This window comes from Cyprinodon variegatus, unplaced genomic scaffold (assembly GCF_000732505.1).
Source record: "Cyprinodon variegatus isolate N-32 unplaced genomic scaffold, C_variegatus-1.0 Scaffold2531, whole genome shotgun sequence".
In the NCBI taxonomy this organism is placed as follows: domain Eukaryota; kingdom Metazoa; phylum Chordata; class Actinopteri; order Cyprinodontiformes; family Cyprinodontidae; genus Cyprinodon; species Cyprinodon variegatus.
In genome coordinates this window covers 1-22,677 of record NW_015152984.1, presented here as the reverse complement: position 1 = coordinate 22,677, position 22,677 = coordinate 1, and the positions used below count along the sequence as shown (strand labels likewise).

The window sequence follows — 22,677 nt, the reverse complement described above, 5'->3', positions numbered from 1 at the left end:
TAGAAAACCAAATCATGAAATTTGCATTTTTTTTCATGTTGCTTGTAATAATTTAAAATCACAATAATCTTTTAAAAACTAGATATAATCTTATCTTCTGCCGCTGAAAAAAAAAACCCCTGCAGCCTTCACTTGGACTTTTCTTGTTGTACTTAGATAATAGGCTAATTTTAAAGAAATTAATTTATAATTCACATATTCAATGAACAGTTCTTTAGACTGGAGAAAATGGAAATCTAGATAAGTCATTTTGTCTTAAAATAAGTGCATTTGTTCTTGAATTGAGTAGATAAAAGAGACATTTTTCCAATGAAACAAGATTATTTAGATTTGAAATAAGAAAACACAATTGAATTGTCTTTTTTCAAGTGCATTTTATCAAATTATCTTATTTTAAGAGTAACAGTACTCATTCCATTGGCAAACTCATCTCATTTACCTACTCAAATTAAGGGTAAATACACTTAATTTAAGAATTTTTTCCAGTGTAAGCCATAACATACAATAAGTCAGCTGCTTTTATCCACGAGTATTTCTTTTTCCTGAAAGTAGTGATTGATGATGATAAAATTTATAAAATTCAGTTCATTGTTAAATAGTTAAACAGTGAAGTGCTATCAGTGTCAACACTGACTCATATTAAAGATGCATCTGTTGACCTTTTTCTCAAAGGGGGTCGCGCTAACACGAAGCTGAATCCACTGCCGTCTTTTAAGATCCACTTGACAATATGTTCCCCATTTAAATCTCCAAGTGACAGCGGTCTGGGGCCCCCTCTGGAGAGTTTAGTGCTGACCTCACTCAGCAGATCAATAAACAGGCTTCCTGAGTCCATTGTGCATCTGAAAAAAGCGGCACGCTCCCTGCACTCTGTTTCATGTCAATAAGAAATGACCCTGCAGCTACAGCCTGACCCAGAGCAGGTCAGCAGATGGTCAATACAGCTGTGATGCATATACTGACAATGCTGGTATTGATCACAGCTCGGCACGCGTACCACTAAAAACAGCTGGCAGGGCTCTCAGGAGGGGAGCAGGAGGAAGTTTCCCCAAAGTGTCAGGACACTCATGTTTCTATTTCTATTTAATGTCATTAAAGCAAGTTTTGCTTCCCTGCAGGTTGAAAATGACAAATGAAGAAATCAGAAGGGCGATACTAGAAATGGATGAGAGAGAAGAGCTGGCCAAAGACATGTTGGAGCAGGTAGGACTTTCAGCATGAAGAAAGGCACCATAACAACCAAATACATTTGGTAAATAATAGAGAGTTAACAGGAGAAACTGTTCTTAGATTTGCCAAATTTATTTTTTTTTTAAAGACAGCATGGAGCTGGATTATCCCTTTTTTATATAATTAAATTAGAATGTAATAACAGATTACTCTCCAACTTTTTTAAATCCAAGTGTTATGAAGTTCTTTAGCTTATAGTTATATATGTATAAAGTCAAATTGGTATAAAATTAATTTCTTTTTTTCCAACAAGAAACATTTTATTCAAATGTTTCAGTGTAATTTTTTTAAACAGTTTTTTTAACAACACAACATTAACATAAACATCTTATTAAAGTAAGTAGACAGCTTGATACGATGCAGAGTATTGAATGCCACTAAACAAGGTTTAATTTCTAAATTAAAGAGGACATGAATTCTCGAAGAAATTTGAACACTATTGTAGATAGAAAACACTGAAACTGATTCACGTCTCCATAAGATTTTGAGTGAGATTAACTTTAGCTGATTGCAGCCCAGGCTTCTGCTTTGATGCTTCTAATAAACATTGTTTCTGTGCCTTTTTCAGCTGCTTAAATTTGTCCCTGAGAAAAGTGACATAGATCTTTTAGAAGAGCACAAACATGAGCTGGAGAGGATGGCCCGAGCTGACCGCTTCCTCTTTGAGATGAGCAGGTAAATATTCTATGCTTTTTTTTAATCAGAGGGCATCTTTGATTTCCATGTTCAGCCAACTTCCTGTCGTTCCTACTGGTGTTTTAATTAATGCAGAAATCTGACGTGGCTGAGTGAAACCATACCATACCAACTTTATTTATAAAGCACTTTATACACCAACCAAAGTGCTGTACACAATCATAAAATACAATGCAATTAAGAAAATATTTAATACAAAATACAGACAGAATAAAACAAAGTGAAACCTTTCAGATTGTGCCAAAAGCCAAAGAAAAAGATGGTTCTTACTGTAAGAAGAGACTTAAACCAGGAGTGAAGCGGCCTGTCTTATGCCCTAGGAAGATCAAAAGCAGGGTCCCCTCTAAGCTGGCACCTTGTTCTTGGCACCTACAGAAGCAACCAATCAGAATCCAATCAGACTGAAAAGGTCTACCATCATTTTTTTCACTTTCGGAAAATTATTTTCCAGTCCCCCTTTAATAATTTAAAGACTGGACGCTTTCATGAAGACACAGTGATTGCTCAATCCTAGATGGGGCCTTCTAAATCAGGGGTCTTCAATGTTTTCCAGGCCAAGGACCCCCAAACTGATGGCGAGATGGAGCAGGGACCCCCTAATTATATATGTAGTATGAAATTGTGTTATATCAAACTGGTCCTATAGTCCCTCTATTACAGATGGAGTCATGTAACGAAAGTAATTTTGACCTGAGATTATTTAAGTATTTCTGACTCAGATTCCTGGCTGATGGGACAGGTGTTGTGAATGAAACGGTGCCCAGCTTGAAAGAGCTCCTGTGTGTCGCTGAATGTGAGCATTGATGACTGAAAGACATCTTCTGCCTCCATTTATCTGTTTACTACAGTGTGTTGAATTCATGTTAATGTGGATTTAAAGACATTTCAATTAATGGAAAAAATTGGAGGAGGGAATATAAAAAAAAGTCTAAACCAAAACTTTTGCGATCCCCATGCAGGACCTCCATGGACCCCCTAGGGTTCTCGAACCCCTTGTTGAAGACCTCCGTTCTAAAGCAAAGCTTGTTCAACCTTTTTTAAGGGGGATTAGTCTAAATACTGACGGATCATACTGTGGGAGCCTGTTTGCAAGCACAGTTAAAAGATGGTTTTACTTGTAGCTATTTTAATCATGATTTAATAATAATTTAATAATAATAGAGTTATTAATGTTTAGTTTAGATGTTTAGATTTTGTAATTGATCAAACCCGTCCTGGAAGAGCTGCGGTCAGATGGTATAAAGATGAAGATAATTCAGGGAACTATATCCTTGTCCACTTTTTTTTCCTTGACTGCATTCTGTGGTCAGAGAAACACAGCAGGTGTTCTTTTTTTTTTGGCTATTTAATATGTTCTGTCCCTCTTTAAAAGTCTCCTTGGCCCATTTGTCATCTCTTCCTTTTGACAGGAGCTCTGTGCATGCTTTTGTAAACTGTGTAAAGTGAGAAAGGGGCTTTTGCACAAGCCAATGACTCCTACCTTTGAAGTCTCGCTCCCCTAAAGACAAATGTAACTGACCCGTTTTATTCTGTTTGTCTCCTCCTCTCATGTCTTTGTTCTCCTCATCAGAATCGACCACTACCAGCAGAGAATACAGGCTCTTTTCTTTAAGAAGAAGTTTGCAGAGCGTTTAGCTGAAACCAAGCCTAAGGTTGAAGGTAAGGACAAACACGATAGTTCAGTGGTTCTTGAACATAACTCTAAGGTAGTGTCTCTGTGGTTATCATGTAGAATGGAGCATATTTCTACAATAAGCTGATTGTTGTTTCTCATATTTATTCTAAGCTGAAATGGTTGAAAGATTTGATCATATCAAATTAAAATTCTATTAAATATTCAGCTGCTGAGCTGCTGATATCTTTACAATCAAACCCGATTAAAGCCAGATCTTTCCCATCGTTTCTCAAAGCGGTGCAGTTGTTGGAAAACTCCTGCAGCATCTGGACCATCAAACTACAGCTGCACAAAAACTGCTTGAGATTGTTCTTTCTAGATGTGCATGAAATCGCAGAATGTCAGGATCCACTTGGATACAAATCTAAACAGCACAGCATTTCAAAGCGATTAGCAGTGATTTATGTTTTCAGGTTTGGTTCATCTCAAGCCTTTGCTGAGAAAGAGCAAACACATAGATGTTAAAATAAATTAAGTCTGGTATCATTTAAGGAGGCAGTTTACATGAAAAGCTGGAAGGAATCAACACTTGGAGAGTTGCATTATCACTGTACTTTTGGTACAATAGGCAGAACCGAGCACCAATAATCAACTCGGATCCCAGTCAACAAGTCTGGTGCTGCCACAGATTTATCTGCTGGTGGGGAGGGCAGGTTAAGAGTGTTTTGCAGAGTTAGTTTTATTTTTTTATTTTTTTTTTGGTTTACAAAAATAGATTTTGGCCTGTTTTAAAAAAAAGAAGTTCTCCTTTGACTATAGCACCCATCTTTGTTGTGACCACTATAAAACATGTAGCAAGCAGGTCATCTTGTGGCTTTTTCTCAATAATTTAACAATCTGTCAGATTTCTGCACTTCATCACATTTTATTCCACCTGAGCCGTGGATCTCTGCAGTCATGGTTACTTTGGTCTCTGATTCTCTGATTAATTCTCCCTCTACAGCCTGTCAGTTCAGGCGAACAGCCATGTCTTAGTAGGTTTATCATTATGCCATACTCTCCCTATTTTTGAAAAATGGGTGATTCTGTTTCTGTGAGATTTTTAAAGCTTGGGATATTTTTGTATCATCTAACTCAAAAATCTTCACATCCTTATCCTTGACCTGTCTGCTTTATAAAGTTGTTAATCTGTTATTGTCCTCTAAGAAACCCTAAAAAAAAAAAAACTGGGTTTATTTAGAGATGGAATTACACGCAGTGGCTAGATACAAATGCATGCCAAAAAAAAACCTTAGCATCTGTTCTGATGGGAAAAAAAGGTTGTATGATGTCCAATGCATTAGGAAAGAAAGAAAGGAATAGGGCCTGGATAGCCACTTGCTATTCTCTGCAACTGTCTGTACAATTCCAACTAAGCTGGATCTATGGAGACACTTAACCAGAATTTCTGAACACCTCTGACTTCCAGTCCAATGCAGACTGCGGTCATCTGCAGGAATACTCTCCAGTCATTGGGTGCATCAAAGATTAACAAGAAGCGGATTAAAGGGAGCTGGTGAAGTTGCTTTGTGAAATGATGCAAAAACATTCATAAGATCCTAAATGTCAAGAAAACAGGGAGATGATTGTATAATTCAGAAGAAACTATTAACTATTATCATGGGAGAATAAATAGAGGTTGTGGAGGAGTATAAATACCTTGGTGTTAACCTAGTCAACAAACTTAATTAGAGACATAAGTATGAAGCTTTCTACAAGAAAGGACAGAGCAGATTGTCCTTCCTAAAGAAGCTTAGGTCCTTCAGTATTTGCAGCGAGATGCTAAACATCTTCCATATGAATGTTTTGGAGACTTATACTGTAGATCTTCTGGGGTAACACCATCAGAGCAAATTACTTAAAAACCTCGACAAGCTAATAAAAAAGTCCTCCTCTACAACCTCTGGAGATTATTTCACAAAGAAGAATTCTTCATGAAGTGAAGAAGATTATGGACAACAGTGAGCGTCATCTTCAGAAGATTGTTAAAAAAGAACAGTGTCTTCAGTAAGAGGCTCTTCTTGATCTGTTTCAAGACAGTCTGGTAAACCAGACAGATTTTTTCACATGTAGGTGTGTCTAAAAATCAAACAACAAACATTGTGTGGAGACATAAACAATCAATGAACATTTCAATAAACCGTGTGCCTAGCGATGGTAGAAGCTCGGAAGTACAGAATGCATTTTAGGTTTAACAGAGATTCTTTTTAGGGCAGCTTTATGTTAACTGCCTTGCCGATTTATAATACATAGTTTTGCATAAAAAAAAATTTAAATCCATCCATTTTCTTCCACTTATCCGGGACCCAGAGGTAGCAGTCTTAGCAAAGATGCCCAGAATTCCCGATCAACACACACCTCCTTTAGCTGCTCTGGGGGGACCCCAGCTCAGAGACATAGTCCCTCAAGCGTGTCCTGGGCCTTTTACGAGGCCTCCTCCCAATGGGACATGCCTGGAACACCTCCTGAGAGAGGCGACCAGGAGCATCCGAAACAGATACCCGAGCCACCTCAGCTGGCTCCTTTCGATGTGGAGGAGCAACGACTCTACTCCGAGCTCCTCCCGGGTAACTGAGCTCCTCGCCCGATCTCGAAGGGTGCGCTCAGGCACCCTTTGAAGGAAGGTAATTTCGGTCGCTTGTATTCGTGATCTTGTCCTGTTGGTCATTACCCAGATCTCATGACCATACATGTAGGTGAGGGGGGAGCGTAGATCGATCGTTAAACCGAGTTTTAACCCAGACTCAGCTCCCTCTTCACCACAATAATCCGCTACAGTGACCACATCACTGCTGATGCATAACGAATCCGTCTATCAATCTTACGCACTATCCGTCCCTCACTCGTGAACATGACCCTGAGATACTTGAACTCCTCCACTTGAGACAAGGACTCTCCACCAACCTCAAGAGGGGAGTCCAACTTTCTCCGGTGGAGAGCTATGGCCTCAGTTCTGGAGGTGCTGATCCTCATCTACTATAAATTTTACGGTTGTAAATTCATGGAATTTAAACAAGTAAGGGGATGTGAACACTCTCCTAAGGTGGTGGTTAGAATGAGACCTCAGTGTGGGTTTACAGGGGAAAATAATGCAGCTGTCATTTCATTTGTGGCCCAACTTTCCAACAGATGATATTTTCATAACTTTCTGCTACTTGTGAGCAGAAAAAGAAAAATTCAAAATTATATCATGAGTCTGGACGTATATTATGGGGCAATGAGCTTTTCATTCAAGTAGTCCAGTTAGTATATGCATGTGTGAGTGCATACTGGTCAGCTATATTTTGCTTTTATGCATTGTTCCCCTCCCCTTGCCAGCATCCTTGTTACCACGGAGGCTGTTTTGGAAAGCTGGCTCATGTTTGGAGAGGACAGCATCTGCTTGTGAACCCTGAATCTCACTTCAAAGATGTCGGGGGGAGCTTTCCAGTATGGAGCTGTAGCGTTCAGAGCTAGGGTTGCTTTGATGAGAACATCACAGTATTATTGTCGGCAGTTTTATTTGCACTGACAGTTCATTCCTGTTTGTGCTGCAGCATTTCTTGTCAGAAACTCGATTCCTTCTGGTCTGAGGTCGGGGTAATATATTCTGACATACATCTCGCTCTGTGCTGGCGCGGAAAAAGAAACCTCTACAATTGCTGTTTTTGGATCCAAAAAAACTCCCCCTGACCGCACCGGCCATCGATGTCCGCAGTAAAAAAGAATCTGGTTTTATTATTCATGTAACTTTGTCACATACTGCAGATTAGACTGTAAGTCTGCAGACCACCCAGCCTGCTCAATGGGAGCATCAGAAGAAGAAAGCTCCATCAGCTGGAGCCAGACGAACAGTTCCCATGCTCAATCACAGCACAAAGAAAGTGTAACCATAACAATATGATGTTTGCTAATGATTTTCTCAGTCACACTCATAGTTCCCTCTGTGGAAATGGGGAACCACCTGCACTTCGCCAGACAGTCTGTCCTCAGGGGAAATAAAACGGACACTGTTGGCTCGTGTTCGGTATATTCCTTTCCTCCCCTGCTGTTTTTACTGACGGATGGAAGGATGGGATGCATTTAGCACCAAGCCGCCCAGTTTTTGCGGAGAACACCGATCACTCATCGTCGATGACGTTAAAATAAAGGAAATTCTGGGGGAACACAGGGTGGAATTTGGAGTTCCTGTGTCTCTGTGGTGTTTGAGTAAATTAACAGAGGGGAAGGAATAATTGAAGCCCAGTTTGTTATGTAATATCCAAAGTTGAACAAGTTTAAACTATGATCTCAGCAGCTGGTTTTCCTCTTTCTGTTTTCCTGTAGCCATCCTCAATGCCTCTGTAGAAGTGGTCCGGAGCAAGCGTCTGACTCAGGTCCTGGAGGTGGTGCTGGCCTTTGGAAACTTCATGAATAAAGGCCAGCGGGGGAACGCCTTTGGATTCAAGGTCTCCAGTCTGAACAAGATCGTTGACACCAAGTCGAGCATAGACAGGTAGGCCATGGAGGAGAAGGATTTTTTCAATCGCTAATAAAAAAAATAAACATTTCAGTTGACCTAAACTTGAGTTTCTATATAACTTCAAGAATAAGGACAAGGCAGGAAATATTATTCTAGTATTTTTCCACCCAGATTAATGAAGAGTGCTTTGCACTAAATGAAATGAAAAGATATAAACAATATCAGGAACACCATCAAAACACAAAATACAGGCTAATAGTACAAAATAGATCTAAAGAACAATTGTGAAGTTTAAGCCTCCCTTAAAAGAATACCATTAAAATCCTTATTTGAATAACTAAAAAACATTTTAAACTTTTATCGGCAAATTTAAACAGTTTAGAAACTATACTGTGTCTCTGCTCTCTCAGCACCTCCACACGCTTTGCTCACACATTTATCCACCGTTCATTCTTTTCCCCAAAAGACAACATCAGAGGTTTGAAAGAAATTGACAGAAAAACATAAAACTGCTCCAGCACAGTGAAGACATGTGGGAGTTCTCCTCTCTTTACAATGAGATGCTGTCAGTACAGTTGATGTTGCCACAGAAACAGGAGCTATTGGCCTGGATATAAGCGACTCGGATGCATCTTTATAGAAACGGGGAGATGAAGTGAAGCTCAGCATTCTTACTCCACTGCCTCCCTGACCTAATTCTTCTGTGCACTCTGGAACTAAAAGAGGTTTTGGATCCTGCATATGAAACTTTATACAATACAACCCTGGGCACAGTATATTCATGAGTATACCTGAGAGCATTGATGTATTCAGATCCATGCCATTTTTATAATTATCTTGTCACTTCCTGAGGGCCTAGCTGCTATTTAGAGATGTGTTGCTATGGTAACCTGACAACAATTTATACACAGACAGAAAAAAAACAAGTAGTCTTGATGATTTGAAGCAAATGTTGCATTAAATGTAAGAGGTTTTTAGAGCATGTCACCGCTGTATTTTATTTTTTTGGAAATTGAAGCTGGTCTGGCACAATCAATGTTCTTCTCAGATCAACATTCTTCACAGATCGATGCATTCTTCTCTGGCAGAACCTATGCATCATAGTTAAAATGCAGCAAGTTATATTAATTTGACTCTATCAATTAATTTAAATTACACTATGCTGGTTAATATTTAGAATGCATTTTCACATTCTATTCTATTCCTTAAAACATACTACGTGTTTGCACCAATTAAAATTAGTAGTAGGCCTAAAGCTTTTCTTTTAGCTACTCAGTTACTGTATTCTGCGTTGAGCCACCTGCACGCTAAAATCCTTAGAAACTTTAAAGATACATCCTGTGTAGATTAATAATAAGAATCCAACCAAATGAACAATGAAAGCTCTAATTACTAGATTAACATGATTTAGATGTTCAAAATAAAAGTAAAATATATACAGACCATGTTTCTCAGACCAACAGTTTTTCAATCAGAGATGCATAGTTTGCTCCATATGATAGATTATTTACTATGGCTACTAAAACTTCTATACGGATGCTAAATCTGGAGTCTGATCCAGATCTGGATTAAATACTAAACAAAGCCAGACTCAGTCCTCACATTGTTTAAGGACACAGTGTGCTGATGCACAACCAAGATATGTGCGGTCGAGGTCTGATTGCAGTGCAGCGCACTCCTTTAACCCTAGACTACTCAGGCCAGGTTTTTTTTTTCAATTCACAAGAACCGGAGTTCGGACTTGTGTCCTCGCCAAGTATGTTTATTAGATAACACAGGAAAGTGTGGACTCATGACGTCACCACATGCTCGGCTCGTCTGGAGCTGCATTTCGCCTCCTGTTATTAATAGTCTCTACTTCTTACTTTGTTCATTTAGTGGTGGAATAATAATGAACACAGTGAGATAAACACAAATCAAATGAAAATTTCACCAAATAAAAAAAGAAACTCTGCATCAGAGCCAGCGTTTCTTCACACACCGCTATGCCGAGAGAGGGCTGCTGCAGACAGACTAAAATTAGCCTCAGAGGTCCGCTGGTTGCCACGGTCCTCCCAACATCCAACTTTTTTTTAAATTTAGCGCTAAATCACTAAATGCTCCACATAGTGTCGCTTAAAAATATCATGTTCTCGCCTTCTCTTTCTGCACTTCCCTCTCTCTCTCTCTTTGCTTTCCCCACTGATTCTAACTGGGGATTTTTCATCTAGGGAACTTATGTTCATATTTATAACATAAAATTGTGTCTATTTTTTAAGTCGTTTTGGATAAAAGCGTCTGCTAAATGCATAAACATAAACACAGATGTGAAAAACGCAAAAAGGTGCTAACTTTTCCATATATGAATAAAGAAGTTAACTTCAGCCATGTTCAGTAGCGATTGCTGTCAGAACTTCTACGGTAAACCAGTAAACCATCAACAATAGAGATTAATGCACATAATAGAAAACAATCGTCATTAAACATGGTGAGTGGTGAGTCAGGACGTACTGTAGACACTATGAACTTCTACATGTTTATAAAATATTAATCACATTTTGTACTATTTATTTAAAATATACTTAAAGCAAAGTTTTAAGAGTTTTTAAAAGTTTAAGGAATAACTGTACATTAGCCATTGAATACATTTGGTGCAGGATTGTTGGTGTGATAAATTTTTCATAACTCAAAAATACTTTTTTTCCATTAATCTTACTTAAAGTTTCCTGTCTACCTATTTTCAGTGCAGTGTTTTTAATTGTCTTTGAAGTACAGAGTTAAAAGACAGTAAGAAAGTATTGATATTTTCATAGACAGGAGAAAGTATAACATGTAAAATTATATGTAATAAAACACTGGTTTCATGTGACAGGAATATCACCATGTTGCACTACTTGATCATGATTTTCGAGAAGAACTACCCCGACACGCTGTACATCCAGGAAGACCTCAGGAGCGTGCCTGAGGCGGCCAAAGTCAAGTAAGCATACAGAAACCCTGAGAAGTTTCAGTTTAGTTAATAATACCAACAGAGCCAGCTGTGCTCTGAAGGATGATTTGATTTATAGAGTGAATGATTAATAACAGCAAACATTTGTTAATCTTCTCACTCCTCAGTTTGTCAGAGTTGGAAAAAGAAGTGCACAACATCAAAAGCGGGCTGAAGGCTCTCGAGGCGGTGAGTTGTGTTGCATTATATTTCTTCTCCTTCCCGCTGGTTCTTCTGCCTGTAATTATGTTTTCGAGCCGAAGCAGAGATGAACAGCTTGCTGAGGTGTTTAAATGCTGGTAATGTTCGGAGCTCGACAGCAGGGCTGTGCCACACAGACAGAAGGCTAAAAAAAAAAAAGTATTTCAGCCTTTGGTGAACTTACAGTTAGCAGCTTTCAGACTGAATGTTTCACAGCTTGTGTCCGTGTCGCTTCTCACCAGGAGCTGCACTACCAGCAGAGCAGGACGAGGGAACGTGGCGACAAGTTTGTGGCTGTGATCGGTGACTTCATCACTGTGGCTGGGTTTAGTTTCTCTGAACTGGAGGATCAGCTGAGTGAAGCCAAGGAAAAGGTAACCCTTCAACTTTCTATGTTCAAACTCATTAAGTGATATCATCAGTTTTCTTTTTATGTGAGTTTTGTGGATACCTTAGTTTTAAATTAGGATTTCAGTGGAGCAGTGGGTAGCACTGCTGCCTTGCAGCAAGAAGGTCCCAGGTTTGGTTCCCGGCCCGGGGTCTTTCTGCATGCATTTTGCATCCTCTCCCTGAGCATGGGTGGGTTCTCTCCAGGTACTCCGGTTTCCTCCCATCGTCCATAAACATGACTGTTAGGTTAATTGGCTTCTCTAAATTCTCCTAAAGCTGGGCAAACACTGTGCGATTTTCTTTTTCAATCGTTGCACGCAGCTACAGCTAACACTTTATGACTAAACCGAAGGGTTTCGTCGTAAAGTGTGAGTTCACAGCTCATGATGCACGTTCTAAAACTGTGCGGCTCGACGCTCTCCGCAGTGAGGTGGTGCTACTCAGACTCGTTCATACAGAAGCCAAACGAGTAGAAGAAGAATATGAAGCTCACTAGAGTGAAACGCGCTGCCTTGGCAATTTGTGCAATTTTGTGCTAAAAGCCCTAAAAAGAAAAGGCAAAGACGTATTTGGACAAAGACACGGCTGAGAAAAAGTAGCTACTACGGTCTGTAAATTTTACAGAAAGAACTCAGTTTCACTCGCACCCCTGCCATTCTTCTATGTTTTCGTCTCAGAGGAAGAAGAAGAATCCTTGTTTTCGAATGCCCACTGAGCGATTTGTCCACGACCTCACGATTCCTGGTCATGAGAGGCTAATCGCCCCCTCGTTATCCCCTGTACACTACACGGTACACGACGCACGATCAGGCTGAAAGTCGGGCCGACCGAAGAATTCTCACACAAATGGAAAATCTTCCCGAAAAGGGCAAAAAATTGCACAGTGCATGCCTGGCATTAGGTGTGAATGTGTGCGTGAATGCTTGTTTGTCTTGTCTGTCTCTGTGTTGTCCTGCGATGGACTGGCAACCTGTGCAGGGCGTACCCCACTTCTCGCCCGTAGACAGCTGGAGATAGACCCATCTAGGTGATAAAGCGTGGTGGAAAACGGATGATTATACATCACCAGGCGTATTGAGTTTAAGAAACAAGTGTATGGTTAAACATCCAGGTGGATGGTTTTTATACATCCAAAGCTAGTCATCCTCTTCCACCCACCCCTGTGTCTGACAACTGGAGGAATAAAGCGAAAACGTGTAATCTGAGAACCGTAAAGCCTCTGGACATTACTCTGAATCCGGTGGTACGATTTTAGCCCGGCTTGGAAAACCCAAATTGAAAGATTAGCCAGGAATTCCCCTCTTATGTCCTCTCTGTGTGTCTTTGAGTTAGTCTTTTAAATCCGCTCCCCTTGCATTTACAAGTGGAACAACTGGCCTTTTGAACTCCGCTGGCTCCAGTTCTGATGTATGGTAGAAAGTGTGTCAGCTGAAGACGTCAGTGGGACTGAGGGAATGTTGGAGTAAGACTGTGTTGAAAAGATTTATGGGAACATAGTTAATTTGCAAGATGATGCTGTGCCAGTTCACATTTAGCCCAATGCTTCTAAATCTTACACCCTTTTTCTTTAGCACAGACTTTGCATTGTAGTAGTTCATCTATCCTCTCTAATTAATGACAGCGTTGAAGACCTGAACAGCTGTTTTTCTCAGAACAGTCAACAGGTTGCAAGACAGATGGAGAAAAAGAAAGTAGACCAGGCCTAGGGGTTTCATGTAGAGCCTCCCTTCTGGTTAATTATTTGCTCAATGAGGAGTGAAAATTGGAGGGAAAATAGTTTGGACGTCATGGGAGACGAACTGGGAAGAATAGGGCACCAGTCAGTGTGGTAAAACAAAAGAACCTGTGTTTGCCGGCCCAGTCTCCAAACACACAGCTGTGTATGTCTGTGTGGTTGGTAAGTGGGTGTTTGTCAGGATCCTCTGACGGCCGGCTGGATTTCCACTGGAATACTGTACAAATATGGATGTCAGGATGTGTGTTTGGTCTTTAGGAAGGCGGAGGATAACCAAACAGATCAGCCTGCTGAGGCTAATAAATCTCCATGGCAACAGATGCATGAGTCTGCAAAAGAAACAAGCAGAGCCATGGAGTTAGGAGAGTGCAGCACCAGAAGACCGAGCAAGTTAGGTTCCTAAGGCGTCTAATAGTTTGGCCGAAATAATACAGGGAGATGTGCCAAAAACTGGATAATTTTGGTAATTAATTCACAAAATTGACAACTATTAGAAGAAAGCTTACAGATTGAGAGGCTGTACTCCATATTATAGTTCTGTTGTTAGCCATGTGAAATATGTTTTATGTAATCTATAGCCTGTTTCTATTATATTCAATTGACTTATATGTAATGTTTATAGATGTTAATCTTTTGTTTACATGATCAAAGGCGAGTACAGCAATCTTAGTATCAGCTTCTAATGAAATAATAGGAGTCAAGTCTAAGTGGATGCAGTCTTTCCTCTTTACATTTGTATTAATTGTATACATTGTACCATGTAAAGCTGTGCATGTAAAAAAGTTAACTGTCTGTTTTTGTCCATCTCAAATATATTCTTTATTATTGTTACTTTATACTAATCAGAGAGTCAAATTTAAGATCTGTTGTTCATTTTCCTCTAGTTTATCATAGTTTATTAATCAACTCGGTCAACTTCACTCAAAATATTTAAGCTTAGTAGCAGTTGCTCTTTGAAATTATTTCAATTTTTTTCCAGGGGTCATGGAATTAATTGCTTTATTAATTTTAAAGCAAATATAAGATTTTATTAAATTAAAATCAAAAGTACATAATCAACAATTCAAACCAAAAACAATACCTAAAAGCCAAAATTATACACCTATAGATGTCCAGATTTGGGCACTAATTCCCACACTTCTATTGGCAAAATTCTAAAGATCAAGAGTCCTTGCAGTTATAATATATGATAATATTATTTGTTAATAATATCTTAACAATTAAGCAACAAGAAGCTTGACAATTAATTAATTTCTCAAGAGAGCACGCCCTTTATCTGCTTTTCCAAGTCACTCAAACATAAAGTTTGTGGCAGGTATTAATCATTTTAATTCACCTGTATGCCAGCTGTTTGGTCATGTATATAGTTTTTTTTCTGGGTAAGGGAGGTAAATAACATGTCCAAATATTCTGTAAATGTTTGCATGCTAAAAACAAATATTTATTTAGCTGAATTATGATACTAATCTATTAAAGCAAGACAATCAAAGAGAAGCAGATCTGCCCAAAATTTATATAAGACACCTACATTTAAGCTTTTAAAAATATACGTAGATATTTTATTTTGCACACAGAATAAATCAAGCCAAACTTTAAACATTTGTTTTATGAAAGTTCTGATCAACCTTTGTAGCTTTAATTAACTTTTAATAGACAACTTTTTTATAGTGCAAGCATTTTACAAATGTTAGAACAATATTTTTTTTCTCCATCTGGGTTTTCCTATAATACTTTAACACATCCTCAAATGTGAGTTTGTCCCCAATGCTGCCAGAGTGCAGGACAACAACGTTTTGCTGTGTTTTTGTTTTGTCTGTCACTGAGAAAATCATATTCCTTTATTGGATGTTTCTGTTTATCCAGTTAGCTCAGACCCCGAGGGGGACCAGAGGAAACACTTTTGACCAGATACATAATTACATACATAGGGGAGGGATGATGGTGGGGTTGTCATGGACACCCGGCCCATAATGACAGGATGGTTTAGCCTTTTTAGAAAGAGCAACGGCGTTTTGTAACATAGTGTTGAGACCACATACAGAAAATAAGACTTTTACAAACGAGAGATTTTGTGATTTTTCTGGCAAAATTACTTCCAGAACTTCCTAAATGCTCATTTAGTGTAGCTTAAGATATCAAGAAAGCATTTACTTTATATGTATTTAAAAATGTATCTCTCTCTGTGGCTTATAAAGCTATACATCAGAAAAATAGTGGACCAAAGTTCTTTCTAATTATGGATGTATGTGTAGTGCAGAACAGAGCCGACTGTGTAGGAATGCTTGGCTACAGGCAGCGCCCTGGCACCAAGCACTGAACAGCTTGGAACGTGACTGTGTGGACATACGGTGGTCAAATCATGCAGCCCTGCTACACTGTGTGTGTTCCTTTAGCTCTTAAGATTTTTTTTTTTTTTTATTTGCACATACTGGCAAAATTTATTTGAGTGGGCATGCATATGCATGACCATTTGGTTTGTTTCTAGAAGAACTGGGTCATTTTATAAGATACAGCCCATGCATCTATTTTAATGTCACTCTCTTTTTTTTTTTTTCTTTGTAGTTTGCCAAATCTCTAAAGCACTTTGGGGAAGAAGAAGGAAGGATGCAGCCCGATGATTTCTTTGGGATCTTTGATACCTTCTTGCAGTCATTTAGTGAAGCTCGGCAGGACCTGGAAAACATGCAGCGGCGCAAGGATGAAGAAGAGAGGAGGGCACGGATGGAGGCCATGGTGAGATACTCCTGAGCAACTATGGCTGACTATGTTTACTTCTAGCTTCTTCTCTGCAATAACCGTTTCTATCTTTCTCCAGCTGAAGGAGCAGAGGGAGCGTGAACGGCGGGCAAAGAAGGGCGGGGCCACGGAGGAGGTTGGCGGAGAGTTTGACGACCTTGTCTCTGCATTACGCTCCGGCGAGGTCTTTGACAAGGACCTTAACAAGTTCAAGCGAAACCGAAAGCGCTCCGTCAACCAGCTAGTGGAAGGTGGTGGCCGGGAGAGAGCCGTCACCAAGGTGAACTACTAAGGCTGGAAAATGGAAGTAGATTTAAAAGGCAAAACTCTTTCAAAAAATCTCAAATACGCCATGGCGGAGATCAAGTTTAGCCCAGATCTTCTAACTGTCATGGCTTCCATTGGAACAGATGTTAGTAACAGCTGGACTGGACTTGTAGAGACACGGTGTGTCAAAAAAAAAACACTCCCTTCAGATTGATCTTCTAAAGATGTTCCAACCAGTCTGTCCCTGCAGTTTGGGTGGATGAATGGACGGATGGATGGACAGACCACTGTGACACATTGTCCCACTTCATCTGACTTTCCATTTAACACTGTGCTTCAGGTTCCTCTTGTTGATCACTCCTGCTCTTCCTCTGAAACCCTCTCTGTTCATCTAAAAAGCTCTATGGTGCTGAAGTGTGGTTATCGGGATCAGAACTCTCTACAGTCACCTCGTACTTAGACGCCAAAAGGAAAGTTTTGAAACTGGTGAAGTTTGGCAGATTGAAACAAAACACAAAAGAGAGATAAAGGGGATTTAAGCCATTACGCCCTCAGTCTTGGTGCTTCTTCAATCAGGAAAACAAGATTTTATAGCCACAGAATGGACCTCTCTTCGCAAACTTCAGATGATACGTCAACGGGTATGAAGTCAAGAAATCTCCTGCTTCATAACAATGGATTCCTACAGGAGGCCTCGGACAGCGTCCCCAAGAAGATCCCACCCACAAATTAACCAGGGAACAAACAACTGCTCACATAGAAACCCTGACAATGATTGTGCCACAAGATCTAAGCCTCAACTATACTTTCAAACAGTTTCAAAACCTTTCTGGCATGAAGCAGTGCCAAAGTAGAGACATAAAACCAATGTAAATGTGTTGACAGTAAATATTCAGCAGTTAGGCGTTGATATATATTTATATGTAGATGCAACAAGCTAATTGCAAAGATGTAGAAGTGTTTTTTTACGTTTCGGCATATTGGGATTTTGTACACACAATGCATTGCTGTTGAAGTGAATTTCTTTAACATTTAGTGCTAAACGATTGTGAGGTAGATGTCCTTTTTCGCTCCATTGTTTCTTGTTTGCACTGAGCTTCTTTTTGACAAACACTCAAATATAAACACCAGCCAATGGCTGTTGAAGGAAGGCCGTGAAGCATTAAACCCTTAAATGTCACTCTTAGTCATTTTACAGTATTGTCACTTTTTGTAGCCTGAACGCTCCAATCTGACGCTATTAGCAGTTTTATCCCTGAATCGCACACATTTTTGATAGCTTATGATGCCCGTGTCAAACTTTACATTGCAAAGAGGCTTTTCTTGTTGTATTAGGGTACAGAGGACTTAAAAAGGGCCTGTATGAATTACTGGACACCAACCAGACCCAAACATTCTTTAGTTGCTTATTTTGTGCAGCTGGTTGCCAAGTAAAAGGAAGAAGTATCCTTTTTTTTTAAGATAGTCCAGTTTCAGTGTACATTTTCTTCATGTGCATAAGCTTTTCCAATCTTTCAGCAGCAGGAATCATGTAAGTTGCAACAATTAGTTCTGGGTCTAACTGTTTTTTACATTTTCTAGAGAAAAGGAAACCTGTCAGAGTTGGAGACAAAAAAAGGTGAATCTGGAGCAGTCAGTAATGGGAAAGTTGAGGTGTAGAAGATATTTGTGAGTTGTCAAACCAGATCTAAATGCCTTGACTGAGATAAACCAGTTTAGATTTCATCAAATGTAGCATTTATTAATCTAAATGTAAATCCCTAGTAAGGACCAGTTTAAGAGGTGTTGAAGAGACTGCAATCAGAGTGCAACACTAAGACATTTGAACTCCATTCATTTCAGACAGGCTGAAGACATTGCCAAAGACATGCTGATTTAATTTTTATTATTGAAACAGCTGTTTCCATAGCAACGGTTAAATTGTATGTTCAACAATTCGTTGTCATATATTTATATTAGACGCATAACATACCGTGCTTATCGGAATCCAAGAGAAGTCATGAGTTAAAGTACAAAGAGAAGTCTAAATTTAGACCTTAACCCAGATTCTCACATCTGCTGATTATTTGTAATTGTTCACCTATAAGTGCCTCAGATTTTTTTTTTTCTACACAAATCATTCCTCTGTGTTTTAGTTCTTGTGGCTTTCAGAATTTATTTTTAAAGGCTTTCAAAATGACTGCAGGTCAAGAAGAACTGGCGCCATCTTGTGGTCAAAGATGATGCAGTTGATTTGTATATGAGGCCAACTCCAGGTACTAAACAATCGCCTCCAAAACCTTTATTTTAACTGTGACTGATTGTATAATGTGCAGATAATCCCCCTTAGCTTTAATTTATTAAGTTTTGTCACCAGACACCTCATCATTTTGCAGTCATGTTTTGTTTCTTTTTGTGCAGACTAAAGAGAAATTGAGATGGAGCAATGAGGCACAATCTTTTGAGATGAACCCTTAAAACTGAATTTAGACACTTTAAAACCAAAAAGAGGAATTATCTTCTTAAACCAGCATCTTTATGTATCATTGAGCTTTTTTATTTTAAACCTCTGCTTTCCTTCCTCTTGCTGTTTATCAGTCAGTATACCAGACTTCAGCAAACCGTTCTAAACATCTTCATTCAGAGCTTTAACCCATATTACAGAGAATACATTGAGAGATAGTGAAAAGTTGTCAGTATTAATACGTGTTTGTTTTGTTACATTTTTGGATGTTTATTTGGCCATTGACTGGCTCTTTTGAAGTGTAAAGATGGAAATCAGAGGAAAGTAATTAGTAGCTTGTTCAATGCACTTTTTATAACAATGATGATGGGACATTTCTAATGGCAGCAACAGTTTGGAGGGATCTGATCTCGCTTAAGACAAAAAGGATGCAGCAAAAAGGTGTTGCTTACAGAAAGGCGTGTAGAAAAGGGGAGTCAGGATGAGGATGCTGGCTGGTCTGCCGGAAACAAAATGACAGTATGTCTGAGTGGCAGGAACAGGATGTGGAAAAACGATAAAAAAAAGAAAACTGCCTCGAGGTTCTTTGGGGTTCTGTCACCATTATGTTTGTCTTTACATGCACAAGGATTTGATCTGCATGCCTACAGAAGGTTGCACAAAGTGATTTGTTGATCTCTTAAAAGAACATTGCTTGCAAAATGCAACCCACCTGTTACACCACAGTCTGTACTGCCTGAGAAAAGTTGCACCCATTCTTCAAGTTTGTATAATTGTGAGAAGTCCGTATTTTTTACCGTTGGAAATTAAAACACACACACAAAAAAAATCCTTCACTGAAAGATGTACAGTTAGAAAAAAAAAGAGAAGCATTTTGTACACCTTTGTTGATGTGTGAGATAAGATTAAAAAGAAGATGAAAACATTGAGGAATGTTCCATTGTTCCTGTACATTGTACCTCTATTTATTTGCCTTATTTAGTTTGGTATATTTTGTATGTACACACAGCATTACAACAAAATGTTATATTAAAAAATCTGAATAATTGATCTGTGGTCTGTGTTTGATGGATAGTTCTGAGACTTGTATAAGATTGACCCCTTTTTTACCACTTCAAGAACTTTTTTGTTTTCTTTTTCACCCCATGTCTATGTAGGGTTAAAATAAACTGACTCCTCAGAAAACTGATTGTCTCTGCCACTGCTTTTCATGTTGAAGTATATTTAATGCTAACCTGGTGAGAGAAGTTTTGTTAGGTTTATTCTTTTATACATCATGTGCATTGTTACTTTGTTAGCCAGATTAGAGAGAATAGAAGGCCTTCCTTCACATTGTGGATGTCACTGTGTGTAAGGAGGACATCTAAATAGGACAGCCTTCTCGTCTTTTAAAGATACGCAGGATATGGGCACATCTTGGAGCTGGTCTGATAAAGGGAAGCTATCTGTAATTCTTGGGCATAGAGGCATACAGGTCAGGGCATGGATGGCGTGTCAGTTTCTGATACTGAGAGCTAAACACCCACATGATACAACACATAGACTCATGAGGTATAAAAAGGAGAAGATGACCTTGTTCGGGGCTCAATCTTTGCCGGACGCTCGCTGACGTTTTTGAGCCCACAGCTGTCCCACCTCCAAGTATTTTTCTCTGTCCTGTAACGACGTGATCTGGAATAAACTCTGTTACTTTTTTACTCCTGTTTTTATAGTCCTTTTTTATATGGTTTCCCCCAGTTTGAGTTAAGAGTAGTAAATAACTTGGTCCCAGGAAAAGAACCGGAAGGGAAGTCCAAAGGCGCAACTGCCTTCAAGGGGACATAACTTCCACATTTTAACAGTTTGAAGGGCTTATAATGGAAATCTTTTTTTTTTTTTTTTTTTTTTTAGCATAATAACAGAACAGAACAGAACCACACTCCCAATATATCTGTTTCCAGTGGTTTGTTAAACCTCTCGTTCTATGTTATCTACTCAAGGTAGCATCAAATAATTTTCATAATATTTTTCCTTTTCTATGATCGGTTCTTGTTATATTTTCATTCATAATAAGAAACTTGTTGATCCTCAAGTAGATCTTTGGATGTGTTCTGGTAAGTTGTCCAGTTGCAAATGAGAAAATGCAACATGTAAACTAATGATTTCCATTGGGTGCACTGCCTCGCTAAAGAATTTAAACTCTTTGAAATCAAACCCACTCGCTTTACAGTAATTCTGGGATTTTATGTGATAAATCAACATAAGGTAGTGCATAATGTTAAGTGGAAGGAAATTATTTTAATAATCCTGGAAAATACAGCTTTTATTTGTATTTAACCCCCTGAGATAATATTTATATAACCCTCTTTTATCACAATAACTACAACAGTTTGAAATATGTCTAAAACTTTGCAACTCAAATGTTTGGCTACTGTTTTTCTTCAACTCCGGTGGTTGGAGAGCACCTTTAACAGCAGTTTCTAAATCTTGTCAGAATTTCTAAGGTTTAGGTCTTGACTTTGATAAGGTTAAGTTATGAATATATGCTATAATCTAAATTATTTATTATAGGTCTGCTCAATGTCCATTGTTGACCTGTCAGAAAGCGAAATTCTGCCCCAGGAGGTTTTTACCCTCATTTAACAGTTTTTATTCATGCACTGAATTCTGTTAAACTTCACTTTAATCTTACTGTTTAAGAAAACCATACTCCCAACATGTTTTCACAATCAGTTTTCTTAGAGGGAATATTTCTCTTTCAAGGGTGAGGTGAAGTGTTACTTTTCCCCAGATAGCATTTTGAATGGAAGGAGATTTGCTGTATCCTTGAACTAGGTTGAGGTAAACTGTAGTTTTATAGAAAGTCAAGTCGTTAAAAAACTTGTGACTTCTGGCTTAGTCCCTGAGTGAAGCTCTAGTGTCAACTCACGCAGTCCACTGGATTTCCCCATAAAGCTCAGCAGACCGTCTCGCTAAACAGCAGTCTACAGACTGACCAACTTGATCTATCTCCACTCCACCACCAGTTTCAGGCCTAGGGGGAAACAGCCCTGTTCTTTAACTCTGTTCATGCATATCTATCAAAATTCAGCACTATGTTTCCTGCTGAGGTCTGAGCGCCAAATACAGAGTAATTGCTTCAATTAATTGCATCAATTAGTTGTCTTTTCTCTTTGTGTGAGTTTTTCAGATTGAATTATTATTCAATTTAAATAAACTACCTAGCAGCATGGGGTCCATCCTCCTAAGCATCTTCCAATTTAGATATATATCAAAGACACGCCTCTCCTTCTCCTGGGTTGTTGAGGTGTTATTTTGTTATTGTAATTTCTTTGGGATGCGTTATATGATCAAGTTGTAGATGTTTGGAACTGAAACCTCAATCCTTCTCATCTTTTCAGTGGCTTTTCTCTTTTAACAAAGACTGATTTCTTCTCCCCTCTTTCAAACCATCTGTCCTCTCTGTGCAAAATCTGAACATTTTGTTTGCCAAAGGTGTGTCCTTTGTTCTTGAGGTGCAAGTGTAAACCTAAAACACTTATGGTAACAGCTCTGTGCTGTGCCATGCTTTTTTATTATTTTTTTTCACTCTTTCCACCAGATGGCAGTGCAGGCTTTATCTGATTCATGACTATAAATTGACAAGTAGCAGAGATGAGGGGGGAACTAAATGGTCTGAGTTAAACCAGACATTTTCACAGAAAGAACCGTTCTGAGTGGAATCAGCGAAAAATCTGAGTTTAATGGCAAATTTCTTTTTTTCTTGAAAATGCCAAAGATTATTATGTGATACCATTTAGAGTTATCTTGTTTAGATCACTTCAAGCATCCTCAGAGGAAGCTCAAGTTCTGCCTTGATGAGCAAAGCTCAATTTAATTCTCTATTAATGATCCAGCAGTAAAAGGCAGAAATCCAGTGTTTTTTGTATCTGTATTC

At 38.9% G+C, this 22,677-nt stretch overlaps 1 protein-coding gene across 1 annotated transcript; it reads left to right on the top strand.

The window, feature by feature from the left end:
* The first annotated feature begins 1,079 nt into the window (after positions 1-1,079).
* LOC107080933 (disheveled-associated activator of morphogenesis 2-like) lies at positions 1,080-19,935 on the top strand. The gene is made up of 9 exons (XM_015369146.1): positions 1,080-1,203; positions 1,799-1,905; positions 3,497-3,585; positions 7,886-8,054; positions 10,873-10,980; positions 11,118-11,178; positions 11,433-11,564; positions 15,878-16,048; positions 16,131-19,935. Exons 1-9 carry the CDS (start codon positions 1,087-1,089, stop codon positions 16,341-16,343), a joined length of 1,167 nt encoding a protein of 388 aa, XP_015224632.1. The 5' UTR covers positions 1,080-1,086; the 3' UTR covers positions 16,344-19,935.
* Positions 19,936-22,677: the final 2,742 nt, after the last annotated feature.

What these genes read in the sequence shown, in the direction of transcription:
- LOC107080933 (XM_015369146.1), top strand. Translation starts at nt 1,087, where the DNA reads ATGTCATTAAAGCAAGTTTTGCTTCCCTGCAGGTTGAAAATGACAAAT. An exon ending in AACCAAGCCTAAGGTTGAAG is followed by an intron (nt 3,586 to 7,885) that starts GTAAGGACAAAC and finishes GTTTTCCTGTAG; the next exon opens with CCATCCTCAATGCCTCTGTA. An exon ending in ACCAAGTCGAGCATAGACAG is followed by an intron (nt 8,055 to 10,872) that starts GTAGGCCATGGA and finishes TTCATGTGACAG; the next exon opens with GAATATCACCATGTTGCACT.